The sequence below is a fragment of the Oncorhynchus mykiss genome, chromosome 4, assembly GCF_013265735.2.
Source record: "Oncorhynchus mykiss isolate Arlee chromosome 4, USDA_OmykA_1.1, whole genome shotgun sequence".
Classification (NCBI taxonomy): Eukaryota; Metazoa; Chordata; class Actinopteri; order Salmoniformes; family Salmonidae; genus Oncorhynchus; species Oncorhynchus mykiss.
Genome location: NC_048568.1, coordinates 17,888,537 through 17,907,417, shown reverse-complemented (window position 1 = coordinate 17,907,417; position 18,881 = coordinate 17,888,537). Strand labels below are relative to the sequence as shown.

At 42.4% G+C, this 18,881-nt stretch overlaps 1 protein-coding gene across 4 annotated transcripts; it reads left to right on the top strand.

Moving 5' to 3' along the window:
• The first annotated feature begins 88 nt into the window (after nucleotides 1-88).
• LOC110522223 (tetratricopeptide repeat protein 13) lies at nucleotides 89-18,822 on the top strand. 4 transcript variants are annotated; one of them, XR_002473272.2, is made up of 23 exons: nucleotides 89-287; nucleotides 2,316-2,410; nucleotides 2,515-2,590; nucleotides 2,673-2,743; nucleotides 3,691-3,756; nucleotides 3,995-4,087; nucleotides 4,420-4,536; nucleotides 4,640-4,750; nucleotides 4,866-4,948; nucleotides 5,079-5,220; nucleotides 7,628-7,802; nucleotides 8,497-8,653; nucleotides 8,868-8,998; nucleotides 9,291-9,423; nucleotides 9,590-9,682; nucleotides 9,820-9,903; nucleotides 10,217-10,301; nucleotides 11,676-11,782; nucleotides 14,653-14,862; nucleotides 15,274-15,353; nucleotides 15,520-15,598; nucleotides 15,776-15,855; nucleotides 17,636-18,822. XR_002473272.2 is itself a non-coding variant. In XM_021600437.2 (23 exons), the coding sequence occupies exons 1-23, from the start codon at nucleotides 122-124 to the stop codon at nucleotides 17,748-17,750; spliced, it is 2,475 nt and encodes an 824-aa protein (XP_021456112.1). In that variant the 5' UTR covers nucleotides 89-121; the 3' UTR covers nucleotides 17,751-18,822. The 4 variants fall into 4 exon arrangements, 2 of the variants coding, with proteins under 2 accessions (XP_021456112.1, XP_021456111.1); XM_021600437.2 differs by having other exon boundaries at nucleotides 14,727-14,862; XM_021600436.2 differs by having other exon boundaries at nucleotides 11,673-11,782; nucleotides 14,727-14,862.
• Nucleotides 18,823-18,881: the final 59 nt, after the last annotated feature.

Here is an 18,881-nt window from a genome sequence, read left to right as displayed (position 1 = left end):
ATACGTTGGGAGTTGTAGTCGTTTACAGTTTGACTGGTAGTTCAGTTCACGATGGGGAGTAGGAACACGGGAACTACATTACCAAAGCTCCAGCGCTCCTCACCTACACATCAAACACAACATGGCACCTGCTGGCAGTGTTGTTGTGGTAGCTCTCTCACTTCTGTACTTATCCCGTGCTATATTTTCCACGGAATACCTCTCTACACTCACTTTCTTCAATAGCGAACTGCACAAACATGGTTGCAGCTCTCCGTCAGAGTGGGAGGAATACACAACGGATTGCGGTAAGCGGTCTTTAAACACAGTTTTGCCACGTCCTCGTAACTCAGCTAGCTAAACTAACCAAATCTATTCTTCCGCACCCGTTAACAGGAAGTTACATAGCAAGCGAGAGAGAACTCGTAGAGGTTAGGATTTGATTGTAAAGGTCAGGGTGGAATCAGAGACCCCGCAACTAATCTTTCAAGACTAACAGAAAGTACTTCGACAAGGTCCCCAGTTTCCCCGAATAATGCAGTGCTATGATATCCTTATGTATCTAAGTTTTTAACACGATGTCAGCAAGTACACGCCTTTCCTGAGCGTGAACGTAACCCAGAGCGCACCTCAAAACTCCCGCTGACTCATTCATTGTCTTGTTGGAACAGGTTATGTATTGGAATGTGCATTGTAGCGAAAGAAAATCAAATTACTTTGCAATTGAATAAAAAATATCCAGCTGAATGAATGAATGAGATCATCCTATGGGTTTCCCACTGAAGTGTCACAACTTGTTGAGGCTTTTATGACTCAATCAACAATAAAGGATTAGTATTTGATGAGCAGTCCCTTCATTGCAGGTAGAAAGAAGCCTTGAAGCCTGCCAATGTTTGATCCTTATACACTCAGGGCCAGTTTATTGGGTACACCACCTTGTTTACGAAAATGGTTCGCTTCTACAGTGTCACGTGGCCATGGCTTGCTATATAAAGCAGGCATTGAGTTACTGTTTGATTCAATGTTAGACTGGACAAAACGAGTGACTTAAGCGACTTATGATTGTCGGTGCCAGGTGCCCTGGTTCCAGTATCTCAGAAACAGATGACACGCATGACAGTGTCTAGAGTTTACCACGAATGGTGTGACAAACAAAAAACATCCAGTCGGCGGCAGTCCTGTGGGTGAAAACGGCCCGTTGAAGGAGAATGGCCAAGAATGGAGCAAGCTAACATGCTGGCCACAAACAGGCAAATAACAGTACGACAGTGGTGTGAAAATCGGCATCTCGGAACGCACAACTCGTCTGCCCTTGTCACGTATGGGCTATTGCAGTAGACGACCACACCGGGTTTCACTCCTATCAGCTAAAAACAAGAAGAAGCAGGTCCTGGGCACGCGATCACCAAAACTGGACAGATGAGGAATGGAAAAACATATGCCCTGGTCCGACGAATCCCGGTTCTTGTTGCGACATGCTGATGGAGTCAGGATTTGGCCTAAGCAGCATGAGTCCATGGTTCCATTCTGCCTGGTGTCAACAGTACAGGCTATTGCTGGTGGTGTAATTGTGTGGGGAATGTTTCCTGGCACGCGTTAGGTCGCTTGATACCAATTGAGCAACATTTCCATGCCCTGAAAAATTCAGTCTGTTTTGGAGGCAAAAGGGGGTCCAACCCACTAATAGATGGCTGTACCTAATAAACTAGTGTGTGTGTTTTTTATATATATATACACACACACACACACACAAAGTCAGCAAAAAAAAGATTTGTCCCTTTTTCAGGACCCTGTCCTTCAAAGATAATTTGTAAAAATCCAAATAACTTCACAGATCTTCATTGTAAAGGGTTTAAACACGGTTTCCCATGCTTGTTCAATGAACCATAAACAATTAATGAACATGCACCTGTGGAACGATCGTTAAGACACTAACATCTTACAGACGGTAGGCAATTAAGGTCAAAGTTATGAAAACTTAGGACACTAAAGAGGCCTTTCTACTGACTCTGAAAAACACCAAAAGAAAGATGCCCAAGGTCCCTGCTCATCTTTGTGAATGTGCCTTAGGCATGCTGCAAGGAGGCATGAGGACTGCAGATGTGGCCAGGGCAATAAATTGCAATGTCCGTACTGTGAGACATCTAAGACAGTGCTAAAGGGAGACAGGACAGACAGCTGATCGTCCTCGCAGTGGCAGACCACGTGTAACAACACTTGCACAGGATCGGTACATCCGAACATCACACCTGAGTTTATGTGTGTGTGTCACCATAATGACCAAGTTGGCAGCAGTCTGGGTGCTTTGTTGTCTGATGCTGTATATTTCCCTACAGAGTCCTTTATTCTACAGTTGGAGGACCCAGACTGTGAGGAAGGAAGCAACCCACCATGCGAGTCTGTCTTCTCTCTCAACGCAGAGAAAATCCTGGTGAGATGCAGTAAATTCACTGAGATCTCAGTGATTTTGCCTGGGCATTTCTGTTTGACTGACTCATTGTAATGGAATAACTACCGTTGTCTTCGTTCAAACAGAGACAAGCCAAGTTGTTTATAGAGCAGAAGCGATTCCCTTTTGCAGTGGACAACCACAACACAAATGAGGAGCTTGGTAAGAAGTTATTCCTGAAAGAGTTTGGTTTGTGGAGTGTTAGCTATACATTGCTTGACTCTCATTATTCATTTCATTGCAGCTATAGGATATGTTCTTATTGGCAATGGCCTGTACGATGAAGCCATCAAACACTTCTCCTTGTTACTACAGGTTGGTTAACATTCATAGATGCATGAATTACAACACTCATCTTTGTACATGTCTTGGTCTGGCCTTCTTGACAGTTTTGAATAATGCATTTTTTTTTGTTTAGACAAATATATTAATAGTAGAGAGACAGACGTACAGACTTCATCAGCCCCCGAACTGTCGATCTGTCTCCATTCGTCTCACTCAATCTCTCAGAGAGCACTGGTGCGATTTTGACTAAACTTGGGTAAATGATGCGTCTTGCCGTAGAGATCCTGCATTTAATAAATGACACTGATTGGCCATATGGTGGCGCTATAACAAGCGATTGAAAATGCAAACTTTGAAAGGTCACGCCCCTCACCCCGTTTGAGATAAAATCATGAAATTCAGTACGTAGGTCCCTCTCCTCACAAGGAACAAATGTTCCCCAGGGACCTCTATGGCCCGCCATGATGGCTTTTCCACCATTTTGAATTTTTTAAACACTTAAAGCGGTACTCTTCTAGCAAAGAATGACCAATCTGCATGAAACTTGTCATGTGGCATCTAAGGACAAATGTCTCTCAATGCAATATTTTCCAGACTAGTACCTAAAATAACATGGCCGCTATTGACCAATGAACATTCACGTGGGCGTGGTCTGGCACATAAATGCATATAAATCAGTCACAGATAATCATAATGCAACAACATTTGGTACACATGTTGCAAACACTGTCAAGACACAACATATGCAAGAACATTCATATCGACGAGAACATTCATGGCGCTATAACGGGCACATATTTTGTTACTGTCAGTGTAGTCTGCTTTGAATTGTTGTCACTAATTGCATCATTCGTGGGGGACGACATGTTTACTGTTGCCTTGTTTACGTTACAGTACTTCCCCTCTTTTCCCCCTGCTTTGAATATGTTGTGTGGTTTGCAATGGAGGACATATCAGTGTGTGTTGTCCTCTACTAGGGGGATCCAGAGGTAGTCAGTGCCATCTATGGGAGAGGGATAGCATACGGGAAAAAGAGTCTGCAGGTAAGTGATAACAGCGGCATGATACTAGTTCACAGAATGTTGATACCAGCAGTTTTATTCACAGCAAATGTTTTCAGTGTGACACATCATAAATAAAAATCTAATCTGCAATGCTCAGCAGTTAGCATATGTGCTTGTCAGTGGACGTGATTGATGAAGGCTGAGAGTGGCCTTCTTTTTTTCCTGGTGTGTCCAATAGGGGTCACACTGACTCTCTTCTTTTCTCCTTCTATGGAAGGACATCAAGAATGCAGACTTGGCGCTGTTCGAGTTGAGCCGAGTCATCACTCTGGAGCCCAACCGCCCTGAGGTATACGAACAGCGGGCAGAGGTGAGGATAATGCTAGGCCTGTTAATGCTTCATGGGTTAACCCGCTGTTTGTGTTATACCTTGTGTTAGGGTATTGGTTTTCATTGGTGTTTACTATCATGTTTGAATTGCATGTCTGTTTTTAAATGGAGCAAGTTTCTGTCACCCCATGCAAAATGGTTACAAATGAGTGAGGGCAGTGTTATTCTATCAAGCATGCTTTAAAAAAAAATCTTACACAGTAGGCAACTGCTGTTGTATTAACGCTATGCCTTGAAGTAGTCTAGTTACTAGACCATTAGACCTTTTGAATTTCATGTGTGTCAAGTTTTACTTGAATAATATACTTGCAGATCCTTTCTCCGCTTGGGAGGATCAGTGAGGCTCTGAGTGATCTCTCCAAAGCCATCCAGCTCCAGCCCTCCGCCCGCCTCTACAGACACAGAGGAACTCTGCTCTTTATCGCCGAGGTCAGACTGACAAACCATGATCTGTATATGGGGTCTCTGATTGGTGGTGTTGATATTTAAAGTTCTCATAGTTGGTTTTCTGATTTTGTTTTTCCCCAAATAGGATTATGTGGCAGCTATGGATGATTTTCAACAGTCTTTGGATCTGAAGAAAAATCAGCCCATTGCCATGCTATACAAAGGTCTAACATTCTTCCACAGAGGAATGCTAAAGGTATAGACATTTTTGTAGAAAATCATAGTTGCTCAACTTTGAGTACTGCCAGTGTAGCCTGTTTTTTTTGGTTAAATCACTGCATGTTTACGACACAATCTTGTCCCCCATTCAGGAAGCCATCGAAACATTCAAGGAGGCCCTGAAATTAAAATCTGACTTCATAGATGCGTACAAAAGTCTCGGACAGGCCTACAGGTACAGTGGGGAGGCTCTATGACCTGCTTTGGTTTCAACATGGTCAGTTCACATCGTTGGTCAGGAAAAAGTCAGGGCCTTAGTACTCATGGGGCCAATGCAGTGAGTGATCCCTGTGTCCTGTCTGTAGGGAGCTTGGAGACTTTGAGGCAGCTATGGAGAGCTTCCAGAAAGCCCTGATGCTCAACCAGAACCACATCCAGTCTCTGCAGTTGAGAGGCATGATGCTGTACCACCATGGCAGTCTCCAGGAGGCAGTCGGCAACTTCAAGGTAATGGCCGCGTCGCACAGCTTCTTTCTCCGGACACGATATCAGTCTACCAATTACAGTACAGCTGAATTAGTTATTCTGCATCTCCCCTCATGATAACAGACTGCTTTACTGTGGGCTGTATGTGCAATAGTACTGGCTAGGGTGGGGCTGGCCTGCCATTCAAATGATTCTCAATTGCATCAGTTTTTCTAAGCATGCTGCCTAGAGAGAACCCCCTCGGATCAATACTTGTCCCACTCCCTTTATAATATCAATCCAGCCGTTACAAGCGATACTGCTGATGCTTTGTTTTCACTGTGGCATCAGGCGGTTGATGGCATCGCAGTCTAACGAACAGACTCGTGCCCCTGATGCCCCTGATCAGACTTGTAGGCCACACTTTGACTGTCGTCATCATTCCATATCCTCTCTCTGTCCCCATGATAGCATTTGGCAGTGTAAACGCCCTGCCTATTTGCCTACTGTCCCATCAGTAGCCCCGCTGTGGCGACTCAGTAGGCCTCACGCGTTACTATGACGGTTACTGTTACATCACCTTGCATGACTTTGTCATATGCTTCCCAGGCTGCCTGTGGAGAATGTGTTTTGGTGGGGTCATGACTCACTAGGCTAGAGCTGTTAGCCTCAGGCTGTTAACACAGTCAACACCGAAAGGTTAAGTGACTGCAGTGACATCCACTTTGAGTCAGAGTTAATTTGAGGTTCCCTCCCTCCGTTTTTTTATTCTTACACCTACAGTGCCTTGCGAAAGTATTCGGCCCCCTTGAACTTTGCGACATTTTGCCACATTTCAGGCTTCAAACATAAAGATATAAAACTGTATTTTTTTGTGAAGATTCAGCAACAAGTGGGACACAATCATGAAATGGAACGACATTTATTGGATATTTCAAACTTTTTTAACAAATCAAAAACTGAAAAATTGGGCGTGCAAAATTATTAATCCCCCTTAAGTTAATACTTTGTAGCGCCACCTTTTGCTGCAATTACAGCTGTAAGTCGCTTGGGGTATGTCTCTATCAGTTTTGCACATCGAGAGACTGAAATTTTTTCCCATTCCTCCTTGCAAAACAGCTCGAGCTCAGTGAGGTTGGATGGAGAGCATTTGTGAACAGCAGTTTTCAGTTCTTTCCACAGATTCTCGATTGGATTCAGGTCTGGACTTTGACTTGGCCATTCTAACACCTGGATATGTTTATTTTTGAACCATTCCATTGTAGATTTTGCTTTATGTTTTGGATCATTGTCTTGTTGGAAGACAAATCTCCGTCCCAGTCTCAGGTCTTTTGCAGACTCCATCAGGTTTTCTTCCAGAATGGTCCTGTATTTGGATCCATCCATCTTCCCATCAATTTTAACCATCTTCCCTGTCCCTGCTGAAGAAAAGCAGGCCCAAACCATGATGCTGCCACCACCATGTTTGACAGTGGGGATGGTGTGTTCAGCTGTGTTGCTTTTACGCCAAACATAACATTTTGCATTGTTGCCAAAAAGTTCAATTTTGGTTTCATCTGACCAGAGCACCTTCTTCCACATGTTTGGTGTGTCTCCCAGGTGGCTTGTGGCAAACTTTAAACAACACTTTTTATGGATATCTTTAAGAAATGGCTTTCTTGCCACTCTTCCATAAAGGCCAGATTTGTGCAATATACAACTGATTGTTGTCCTATGGACAGAGTCTCCCACCTCAGCTGTAGATCTCTGCAGTTCATCCAGAGTGATCATGGGCCTCTTGGCTGCATCTCTGATCAGTCTTCTCCTTGTATGAGCTGAAAGTTTAGAGGGACGGCCAGGTCTTGGTAGATTTGCAGTGGTCTGACACTCCTTCCATTTCAATATTATCGCTTGCACAGTGCTCCTTGGGATGTTTAAAGCTTGGGAAATCTTTTTGTATCCAAATCCGGCTTTAAACTTCTTCACAACAGTATCTCGGACCTGCCTGGTGTGTTCCTTGTTCTTCATGATGCTCTCTGCGCTTTTAACGGACCTCTGAGACTATCACAGTGCAGGTGCATTTATACGGAGACTTGATTACACACAGGTGGATTGTATTTATCATCATTAGTCATTTAGGTCAACATTGGATCATTCAGAGATCCTCACTGAACTTCTGGAGAGAGTTTGCTGCACTGAAAGTAAAGGGGCTGAATAATTTTGCACGCCCAATTTTTCAGTTTTTGATTTGTTAAAAAAGTTTGAAATATCCAATAAATGTCGTTCCACTTCATGATTGTGTCCCACTTGTTGTTGATTCTTCACAAAAAAATACAGTTTTATATCTTTATGTTTGAAGCCTGAAATGTGGCAAAAGGTCGCAAAGTTCAAGGGGGCCGAATACTTTCGCAAGGCACTGTATGTGTGTCATTGGACTTGATGTGTAACACCTCCGTGTTGTGTTTTTCAGAGGTGTCTACAGTTGGAGCCCTACAATGAGGTATGTCAGTACATGAAGGGTTTGAGCCACGTGTCCATGGGTCAGTTCTATGAAGGCATCAAGGCTCAGACTAAAGTCATGTTGAATGACCCTCTGCTGGGCCAGAAGGCAAGCTCGGAATATCTCAAAGTGAAATACCTCCGAGGTGAGCGTAGCATTAGGGACCTTAGCTGACTAAACTCCACAGTGAAGGAAGTTTCTGATGAACTTCACCAACGGAGTGGAGAAGAGACCAGGCTTTCTGGAATTCAGCTCAGCTAAAAGGTCACCCAAGGTCAATTCTTAAAAAAAAAATATATATAAAAAAAAAATATGAAATTCTTACTATGTACTATCTATGTTTGTCCTCTGTAGTTGCGTGCCTTTCTTTGCTGAAATTCATGCTTTTTCTGTAAACGTTAATCAAATACAGCCACCGACTGTTTCCTTGTTGAGATTCAATTACCGCATTTGCGCTGAGTTGCCATTTTAGAGCAACAGCAGTGAGCAAACAGTCGGCGGTTGTATTTGATTGTTTATTGAAACAGTGGATTTCAGCAAACTAAGAAAGGCACGCAACTACGGAGGACAAACATGGGTACAAGGTAAGCATTTCATAATTGAAATGTAAGTATTGACCTTGAGCGAGTCGATGTCGCCTAAGTTGAATTCCACAAAGCCTGGTCTCAGCTCCACTCCTTTGGTGGAGTTCATCAGAAACTTCCTTCACCGAGGAGTTTAGCCAGCTATAGTGACCTCTGAACTAACATTTCAACCTGGAGCGGAATGTTGTGTCTTTGATCATTTCTTGCCTATGGAGATATGGTTAGAATTTTCCTCATGTAATTTCCCCCCCACAGAATACTCTCGCTACTTGCACTCACATCTCGACAAACCTGTGGCAGAATACAATGTTGATCAGGATCTTCCAGGGAACTTCAAAAACCACTGGGCAAAACACCTTCCTTTCCTTATAGAGGACTATGAGGAGCAGCCAGGACTGCAGCCTCATATTAAGTGAGTTTAAAAGGATAGCACCTGCTGCTGACTGAACATAGTTCAGTATTTTCTGCCAGGTATAGGTAGTATAATAGGCTAATAGTATCGGCTAACTGATGGGTAATGGAGCAGGCTCATTTACAGTAGATGAATTTGACCTACTGAGTGTTTGTGCTATTCAACCCATTTGTAACCTGCCCAACTGATCTTTTTTCGTGCCTTGCCGTTGTAGGGATGTTCTACCTCAGAACTTTGAAAGCTACAACATTGAAGTTCAGAAGCTCATTTGCGCTGCTGATCACCTTGGTGCCCTTATGCAATACGACACACCAGGATTTCTTCCCAATCGCAGAATACACAGAGGTGGGTGAGATCCTGAGCACATTTGAGTTCAGCCTCAAATTTGTTGTACATGGCTGAAATCAGATTAAGTAATTCTGTCAGTTTCAATATGACTATCAGCCCTGAACAACATGTCCTTTGTTAAAAACAATGTGCATGCTGGAACTCATTTCAACCTAACAAACTATTGTACATGTTGGTCTTTCTAGAATACATATTGTCTCACCCCATCCTATGGCTTTAATCCAGTAGCTCCATAACAGTATATTTCCAAGTTCTGAAATTGAATATGTGCTGTGTTTCACCTCAATAGCCATGGGCCTAGCGACCCTGGAGGTCATGCAGGCTATGCAGCGCACCTGGAGCAATTCAAAGGTGCGAGTCAACGGCAAAACCAGGCAGATGCAGTGGAGAGACATGTTCGATATTGCCGTCAAATGGAGGAGGTGAGGCTTGGGTGTGAGATTGTTTTATAGTAACTTTTTTTAAAACAAAATGTTATTACCACAATGGGCCATCTGCAGTGTCAATCACCACCCTGTCTGTTTCTGTATTGTCAGTCTGAGGTTTGGTACATGTTTCAAGTCATTGTGGTATTCTGTCCCTCTGAAGGATCGCTGATCCAGACCAGCCTGTTCTGTGGCTGGACCAGATGCCTGCCAGAAGTCTCAGCCGAGGGTTCAATAACCACATTAACCTCATCAGGTAACCTAAAGGAGAATGACATCAAATCGTCTCAAAGATAGTCGCTGTGTAAATCTGACACACAACTGTTGAGTCAAGTTGTATTTTTAGATATTCCTTTTCATTATGTGGTTTTCCTGTTTTGTTTGTTTCCACAGAGGACAAATCATCAACATAAGATACTTGGCCTACTTTGACAACATACTCAATTTCATTAAAGACAGAATATTGGTTTACCACAGGTGTGCCTTTTAAAGAAAATACAGATTGTTTATTAGAGAAATATTTTCGACACGGTGATATACAGTGCATTCAGAAAGTATTCAGACCCCTTGACTTTTTCCACATTTAGTTACGTTACAGCCTTATTCTGAAATGGATTCCATTGTTTTCCTCATCAATCTACACACAAAACCCCATAATGACAAAGCAAATGTATACGTAATGTAATATGTATGTAATAAGGCTGTAACTTAACAAAATGTGGAAAAAGGGAAAGGGTCTGAATACTTTCAGAATGCACTGTATGTTGACTTACTGATGCATTGTCCTCAGGGCATACAACCCAAGAGGCCTACTGGAAGTCAGACAAGCACTGGAAAATGTCAACACGGTGGAAGACCTTCTCCCCATAATGAAGGTAATAAGAACACAGGGTTAGACATACAGGGGGGGTTTAGGAAACCCTCCGGGCCAGTCGATAACACCCGTCAGTGGCCCGCATTTTGTTGTTGTAATAATGCTATTTTTAATTTAGGCTATATAATTGATTCAAAAAACTAAATTCCCGAAGCTGTTAGTTTGTTGATTATTTATCACATGCGCGTTGCACAGCCTAGATAATTTGTCAGGCAGAGAGGGTGCGCAGCTCTCAAACAGCTGGTTGTTTGGTGGAGCAGCTCATCAAAGACCGACAGTGATACAGTAAGTTATGATATCTAGCTCACCAGTAAACGCTAAGGCAAGGCTTTTGAAGTTTAAAGTCTTGGTTGAATATTTGCGATGCACAATGAAGGCATCATTGAATATACTTCCAGACACTTGTAGCAATATACTTATTTCCGGGATTTAAATTCTGATCGTTTTTTAAGAGATGTTGCCGCTTTTGTTTGTTTCAATTGACGGGTGTTGCGCTAGTCTGTTTGCTTTCGTTAATAAGGTAAAGCCGAGCATTATGAGCAAGAGAGACAATGTCAAATGTTGGCCACAACTTGCTTTTCCATACAAAGCGTTCAATTACAAAGGGTACTCATTTTTATTTTGCTTTCTCGTTTTAAAACATGATGCAATAACCCCTCAATAACTCTTCTCAAATGGCAAGACCGAGTAAAGCTACCACATGAACAGACTTCATTAGTGTGTTTGTGTCAGGATAATCTATTGCTGTATTTAGTCAGTCAATGCCCACATTATTCTGACATATTTTAGAATGTAAACATAATGTGAATGTCAATGCATAATTACATTGTGTAGGGATATTAAAAATGCAATATTCATCAAGTGGTAATGATACTTTTTTTGTATAATGTGTTTTTTGTTGTGGGTGGGGCGGGGATCTATATACTAACAACAATGAAATGTAAAATGTAGGTCCTTGAATTTGGCTTGCCAGTATGAACTGTGTATACGGCTACTTGCTCAGCCTGCAAATTAAATATAAAATCACTTGCTATTGAAATTATGGGAGCATCATTCACTTTCCTGTCAGATCTTGACTCTGGGCAGTATTTTTTTCATTTTTGCGTCAGTAGTTTTCAGTTGGCACTGTCCTGGTGAGCCACTGGCAAATTTACCTGAATGTCAAGCCCTGGAACAACACCCTGATAAGAAAATATTGACTCGGTTTGAGGCCTGACTTATTCATGGGAATAGCATCTAGGAACTACTGAGTTGTGTGTGTGTGTGTGTGTGATATCATGTAGATCAGAGTTGAGATCTAGGTCAACTTGGCTTGTGTTTCAACGCTGATAGAATGTCTGATTTGCTGCTGTTTTGCATTTCTATCCTGAAGCAGTTTAACAGTAAAACGAGAGATGGCTTCACAGTTAACTCCAAGGTGCCCAGTCTAAAAGACCCTGGCAAAGAATATGACGGCTTCACAATCACCATAACAGGAGACAGGTCAGTTTATTTGGTTCTAATACATGAATAAAGAACTGAGCTCTTGACATTATAGTCTACCTCCATCAGTGGTTTACCTAAGATTTTCCAATCAAATGGAAATTTGAGAATTTTTCCCATCATGGAACATCATTTATTGTGTGAAAATGTCAGGGTTTGGTATGTCAACTTGGGTTAGTTGAAAGCAGTTAAATACATGTAACTGCCAACATAATGGAAACACTTGAGTAAATGAGGGATACAAAGTATATTGAAAGCCGGTGGTTCCACACAGCTGTGGTTCCTGAGTTAATTAAGCAATTAACATGATTAAGGTCATGTATAAAAATGCTTGTCAGGTCATTATTTTGGCTACCATGACTATGGATGACAATGCCCCCATCCACAGGGCACGAGTGGTCGCTGAATGGTTAGACAAGCATGTAAATGATGTAGACCATAATCCATGGCCGTTTCAGTCACCAGATCTCAACCCAATTGAACATTAATGGGAGATTCTGGAGTGGAGCCCGAGACAGCGTTTTCCACCACCATCAACAAAACGCCAAATGATGGAATTCCTTGTCGAAGAATGGTGTCGCGTCCCTCCAATAGAGGTCCAGACACTTGTAGAATCTATGCCGAGGTGCTGTGAAGCTGTTCACCGGCTCGTGGTGGCCCAACGCTCTATGTAGACGCTTTATGTTGGTGTTTCCTTTATTTTGGCAGTTACCTGTGCTTCAATGAATAACATTTTTGTTCATTTGAATTCACAGCTCAGATGTTTCTGTCTGGGAACTTTTTAACAAATGTTCTAGGTCTGTTTGTTGACATTGCATTCCAGTTACATTATGTAGTAGAAACAACTAATCCTTTCCTTGCTAAAACCATGTTGAACAGGGAAATGAAATCTACCTTTCCCAAAAAGCCCCGTGATGGGAAAGAACCAGACAATCAGTCCATTTGGGGTTGCAGAACAAAAACACAAACTGCAAGAGGCAAGAGCTGCAGTGAGAAACATATTGTATAGGATTCCTCAAGTGTGGAACATCATCAAAAAAATAAATGGTTGCGCTTGAGAAATGAAATACACTGCAAAAAAAATAAAGGGAACACTAAAATAACACACCCTAGATCTGAATGGATGAAATATTCTTATTAAATACTTTTTTCTTTACATAGTTGAATGTGCTGACAACAAAATCACACACAAATTATCAATGGAAATCAAATGTATCAACCCATGGAGGTCTGGATTTGGAGTCACACTCAAAATGAAAGTGGAAAACCACACTACAGGCTGATCCAACTTTGATGTAATGTCCTTAAAACAAGTCAAAATGAGGCTCAGTAGTGTGTGTGGCCTCCACGTGCCTGTATGACCTCCTTACAACGCCTGGGCATGCTCCTGATGAGGTGGCGGATGGTCTCCTGAGGGATCTCCTCCCAGACCTGGACTAAAGCATCCGCCAACTCCTGGACAGTCTGTGGTGCAACGTGGCGTTGGTGGATGGAGCGAGACATGATGTCCCAGATGTGCTCAATTGGATTCAGGTCTGGGGAACGGGCAGGCCAGTCCATAGCATCAATGCCTTCCTCTTGCAGGAACTGCTGGCACACTCCAGCCACATGAGGTCTAGCCTTGTCTTGCATTAGGAGGAACCCAGGGCCAACCGCACCAGCATATGGTCTCACAAGGGGTCTGAGGATCTCATCTCGGTACCTAATGGCAGTCAGGCAACCTCTGGCGAGCACATGGAGGGCTGTGCGGCCCCCCAAAGAAATGCCACCCCACATCATGACTGACCCACCGCCAAACCGGTCATGCTGGAGGATGTTGCAGGCAGCAGAACGTTCTCTACGGCGTCTCCAGACTCTGTCACGTCTGTCACATGTGCTCAGTGTGAACCTTTCATCTGTGAAGAGCACAGGGCGCCAGTGGCGAATATGCAAATCTTGGTGTTCTCTGGCAAATGCCAAACCTCCTGCACGGTGTTGGGCTGTAAGCACAACCCCCACTTGTGGACGTCGGGCCCTCATACCACCCTCATGGAGTCTGTTTCTGACCGTTTGAGCAGACACATGCACATTTGTGGCCTGCTGGAAGTCATTTTGCAGGGCTCTGGCAGTGCTCCTCCTGCTCCTCCTTGCACAAAGGCGGAGGTAGCGGTCCTGCTGCTGGGTTGTTGCCCTCCTACGGCCTCCTCCATGTCTCCTGATGTACTGGCCTGTCTCCTGGTAGCGCCTCCATGCTCTGGACACTACGCTGACAGACACAGCAAACCTTCTTGCCACAGCTCTCATTGATGTGTCATCCTGGATGAGCTGCACTACCTGAGCCACTTGTGTGGGTTGTAGACTCCGTCTCATGCTACCACTAGAGTGAAAGCACCGCCAGCATTCAAAAGTGACCAAAACATCAGCCAGGAAGCATAGGAACTGAGAAGTGGTCTGTGGTCACCACCTGCAGAACCACTCCTTTATTGGGGGTGTCTTGCTAATTGCCTATCATTTCCACCTGTTGTCGATTCCATTTGCACAACAGCATGTGAAAATTATTGTCAATCAGTGTTGCTTCCTAAGTGGACAGTTTGATTTCACAGAAGTGTGATTGACTTGGAGTTACAATGTGTTGTTTAAGTGTTCCCTTTATTTTTTTGAGCAGTGTATAAACAGCCTAGCCCCTATGATGTAGGCCATCATTGTAACTGACTTGCCTAGTTAAATCATTTGAACCGATATGAATTCTTTGCCATTCAGCTCAAGCTTTCTAAGACACCTTGGAATGCAAGGCTTGAAATACTATGATTCAGCTTCTTCTCAGCTCTAACCCTGTAGCTTTCACTAAAGTGCACCTTGTTGTCTGTCCCTTGATGAATGTTGATGTACAGCACCACGGCGGTTGTATGGACCATGTTACAGACCACAGTGTTTGTTCAGACGGTGTGTATTTGTGTGGCCTTAGAGTGGGCAACATGCTGTTCTCAGTGGAGACCCAGACCACAGAGGAACGCACTCAGCAGTACCAGTCTGAGATTGAGTCCATCTATAAAGACCTGACTGCCAAGGGCAAGGCTCTCATGCTGTCCACTGAACTTGGGGTATGCTCTCTCTCTGTCACTTGTTTTCCATTGCCTCTGTTTTCTTTTGTCTGACTGTCAGTGTTGGCTTCCAGTTGTGAAATGAATTGCCATCTCAACAATCTGATCCATAATGTTGCTCTACTATCTGATGTAAATCCAAAACTGTCCTTTTGTCGTGTTGATAGATTCACTCTCTACCCCTGAAAAATTGGGAGCGGACAGTTTTGCACGAGGCTACCTAACCTTGTCCATTATTCCGTTCCTTATTGGACTTAGTAGATCCCTCCCAAGTTAAAATTCAGTTAACAAACTTCAGACATGACTTAATCATGACGGCCCACATGCAGTATCAGTTTCCCATTGTTGTATAATGATATTACCTCTACGTGGACCCTGTAGTATGAATTGGTTTTGTTTTCTCTCTTTCAGGATGCAGATGCAGTGTGTAATTTAATTCTCTCCCTGGTTTACTACTTCTGTAATCTCATGCCCCTCTCCAGAGGTTCTAGGTAAGGTGTTATCCAAGTCATTTTTTTCTGCTGTGACCATCAAGACATGATGTAACGACACAGTTTTCAGTTTGGTTCGGTCTGAATTGTGATTTTACTTTGTGAATGTTTTTTTAGTTATGAAATCTGTCTAATTTCTCTATATTGTCCCCGTTTCCCTTTACAGTGTTGTGGCATACTCTGTTGTCATGGGAGCACTGATGGCCAGTGGAAAGGAGGTGATAGGCAGAATCCCCAAAGGGAAGGTAATATTGCTGAATAGTTTTGCTCTACTTTACACCACGTCAATATAATACATTACATTTTCCAGTGGTGGAAAATGTGTTATTCATAATAATGTATACTATATGTAGTTATCAATGAGCCTGTTTTTAAGCATTTTCCTTGTTTTTATTTTTTATTTTTTAAATGTATTCCTCCAGTTGGTTGATTTTGAAGCCATGACAACACACAGTCCTGACAGCTTTAGTAAAACAGCAAAAAACTGGATGAATTTAAAGAGGTGAGTAGCTCGGCATGTCCACTTGCATCACCTTTAAACACATAAGTTGGCCAATTATTTATTTCTATGTGTATTGATAACCATATACAGTACCAGTCAAAAGTTTGGAGACACCTACTCATTTTCTTTATTTTGACTATTTTCCACTTTGTAGAATAATAGTGAATATATCAAAACTATGGAATCATGTAGTCACTAACAAAGTGTTAAACAAATCAAAATATATGTTATGTTTTAGATTCTTCAAAGTAGCCACCCTTTGCCTTGATGACAGCTTTGCACTCTCTTGGCATTCTCTCAACCAGCTTCATAATGAATGCTTTTCCAACAGTCTTGAAGGAGTTCCCACATATACTGAGCACTTGTTTGGTGCTTTTCCTTCACTCTGCGGTCCAACTCATCTCAAACCATCTCAATTGGGTTGAGGTTGGGGGATTGTGGAGGCCAGGTCATCTGGGGGCGGCAGGTAGCCTAGTGGTTAGAGCATTGGGCCAGTAACCGAAAGGTTGCTGGATAAAATTCCCAAACTGTCAAAGTAAAAAAATATGTTGTTCTGCCCCTGAACAGTTAAGGCAGTTAACCCATTGTTCCCCGGTAGGCCGTTATTGTAAATAGGGATTTAGTCTTAACTGACTTGCCTAGTTAAATAAATAAAAATCTGATGCAGCACTCTATCACTCTTCTTCTTGGTCAAATAGCCCTTACACAGCCTGGAGGTGTGTTGGGTCATTGTCCCACTGATAGTCCCACTAAGCTCAAACCAGATGGGATGTCGTATCACTGCAGAATGCTGTGGTTGCCATGCTGGAATTCTAAATAAATCAGACTGTGTCACCAGCAAAGCACCATCGCACCACCACCATGCTTCACGGTGGGAACCACACATGCGGAAATCATCCATTCACCTACTCTCCATTTCACAAAGACACAGGGGTTTGAACCAAAAATCTCAAATTTGGACTCGTTTGGACTCAAAGGACAGATTTCCACCGGTCTACTGTCCATTGCTCATGTTTCTTGGCCCAAGCAATTCTTATTATTGGTATCCTTTTGTAGTGGTTTCTTTGCAGCAATTCAATCATGAAGGCCTGATTCCCACAGTCTCCTCTGAACAGTTGATGTTGAGATGTGTCTGTTACTTGAACTCTGAAGCATTTATTTGGGCTGCAATTTGAGGTGCAGTTAACTCTAATGAACTTATCCTCTGCAGTAGAGGTAACTCTGGGTCTTCCATTCCTGTGGTGGTCCTCATGAGAGCCAGTTTCATCATACTGCTTGATGGTTTTTGCATCTGCACTTGAAGAAACTTTCAAAGTTCTTGAAATGGTCCACATTGACTAACCTTCATGTCTTAACGCAATGGTGGACTGTTCTCTTTGCTTATTTGAGCTGTTCTTGCCATAATATGGACTTGGTATTTTACCAAATAGGGCTATCTTCTGTATACCACCCCTACCTTGTCACAACACAACTGATTGGCTCAAACACATGACACACTTTTTTAACAAGGCACACCTGTTAATTGAAACAAATTCCTGCTAACTGCCTAATGAAGCTGGTTGAGAGAATGCAAAGCTGTCAAGGCAAAGGATGGCTACTTTGAAGAATCTGAAATATATTTAGATTTATTAACTTTTTTTGCTTACTACATGATTCCATATGTGTTATTTCATAGTCTTCACTATTATTCTGAACGTAGAAAATAAGAAAAACCCTTGAATGTCCAAACCTTTGACTGGTACTGTGTATATGTTTATTTTTTAAATATTTATTCTCTTAGCCTACCAGTGTGGTACCAGAGTCTTCCGTCAGTAGCAGGAACCTTCCCAACGACTAGAACCATGATTGAGGTCCTCAACACGGACTCCACATCGCACTGTCCAAAGAAGTCCTAACACCACTTCTTCTGATGAGAACAAGGGCCTGTCTGTCTGCTCATAGTCTCTGGCCAAGCTCAACCCCCAAAGCACAATGTCTGTCTAAAAATAATTCAGAGCAACTACATGTTGTTCAGGTATGGCCCTATGTATGCAATACCAGCAAAACCCTAGTGTCTAGTATGTAAAAGCTATGAAATGTAACTAATTACATTCATTTGAATGATAGGTAATCTCTCGATTGTGATTGCCACAATTCTGTTTTTAACAACCCTCACAGCTATTCAGTCTAAGCAGAGAAAGTGTGGGATGAGATTCTAAGATGTAAACTTAACTTCAGGGCTATGCAGTTCCACTTGGGATACTTGAACATTTAGAAAAGTGAAGCAATCCTTTTATTTAGTCTTGTTGATATTGGACAGTGTTGCTCTGTGCCATTGCCATTTTCTGGAATTGTTTTTATCTTGACCCAAAAAGGGCACGAGGAAGGGTTGGTTTCAGGTTGTGTCCAACTTGTTTTGGGAAAAGAACACATTGTGCCATGATATCGTTCCTCTGGGTTTATTTTGAGACCTCTGTGATTTTCATTGTTGCTTTTCTTTTTTTTGGTAAATGTTTGAATAATTTGACCATGGTCTTATAGACACAACATTAGAACAAACGTTCAGGGATTTATTTTGGGGATTTTGTTCAATTGCTCTGAAGAACCTCATTTCAGGACAAGCTTTGGTTTTCAGTTTATGTTCCCCACTTACCATTTTACTGTTAATGACAGGATAGAATATGCATTGCCTGCATGGGTCCTTATTGAATGAGCTCCAGAGGATCACTACAACAACAGGGACCACTGCTTAATTGTCTTTTTTTGGCAGAACTACTGTTTAATAATGTTTCCATATCAATGATTGTGCTGAATTGCTGGGATTTTTTTATTTTATTTTAGCACTGGGTGAATTAGCTATGTTTATTAAAGCTCAAATGTGGATTTTTAAGTGAGCAATATGTCCCATCTTGAAGTTTTAAACTTGAAGGAATGACATCTGGAGATTTTGGGGAATTGGTATGTTCAATACAATTGGTTGACAAATGAGTGGTTTGTTTCTTATTTCAATTCAACCAGAGGTGATAATTACATGTTTATTTACAGTT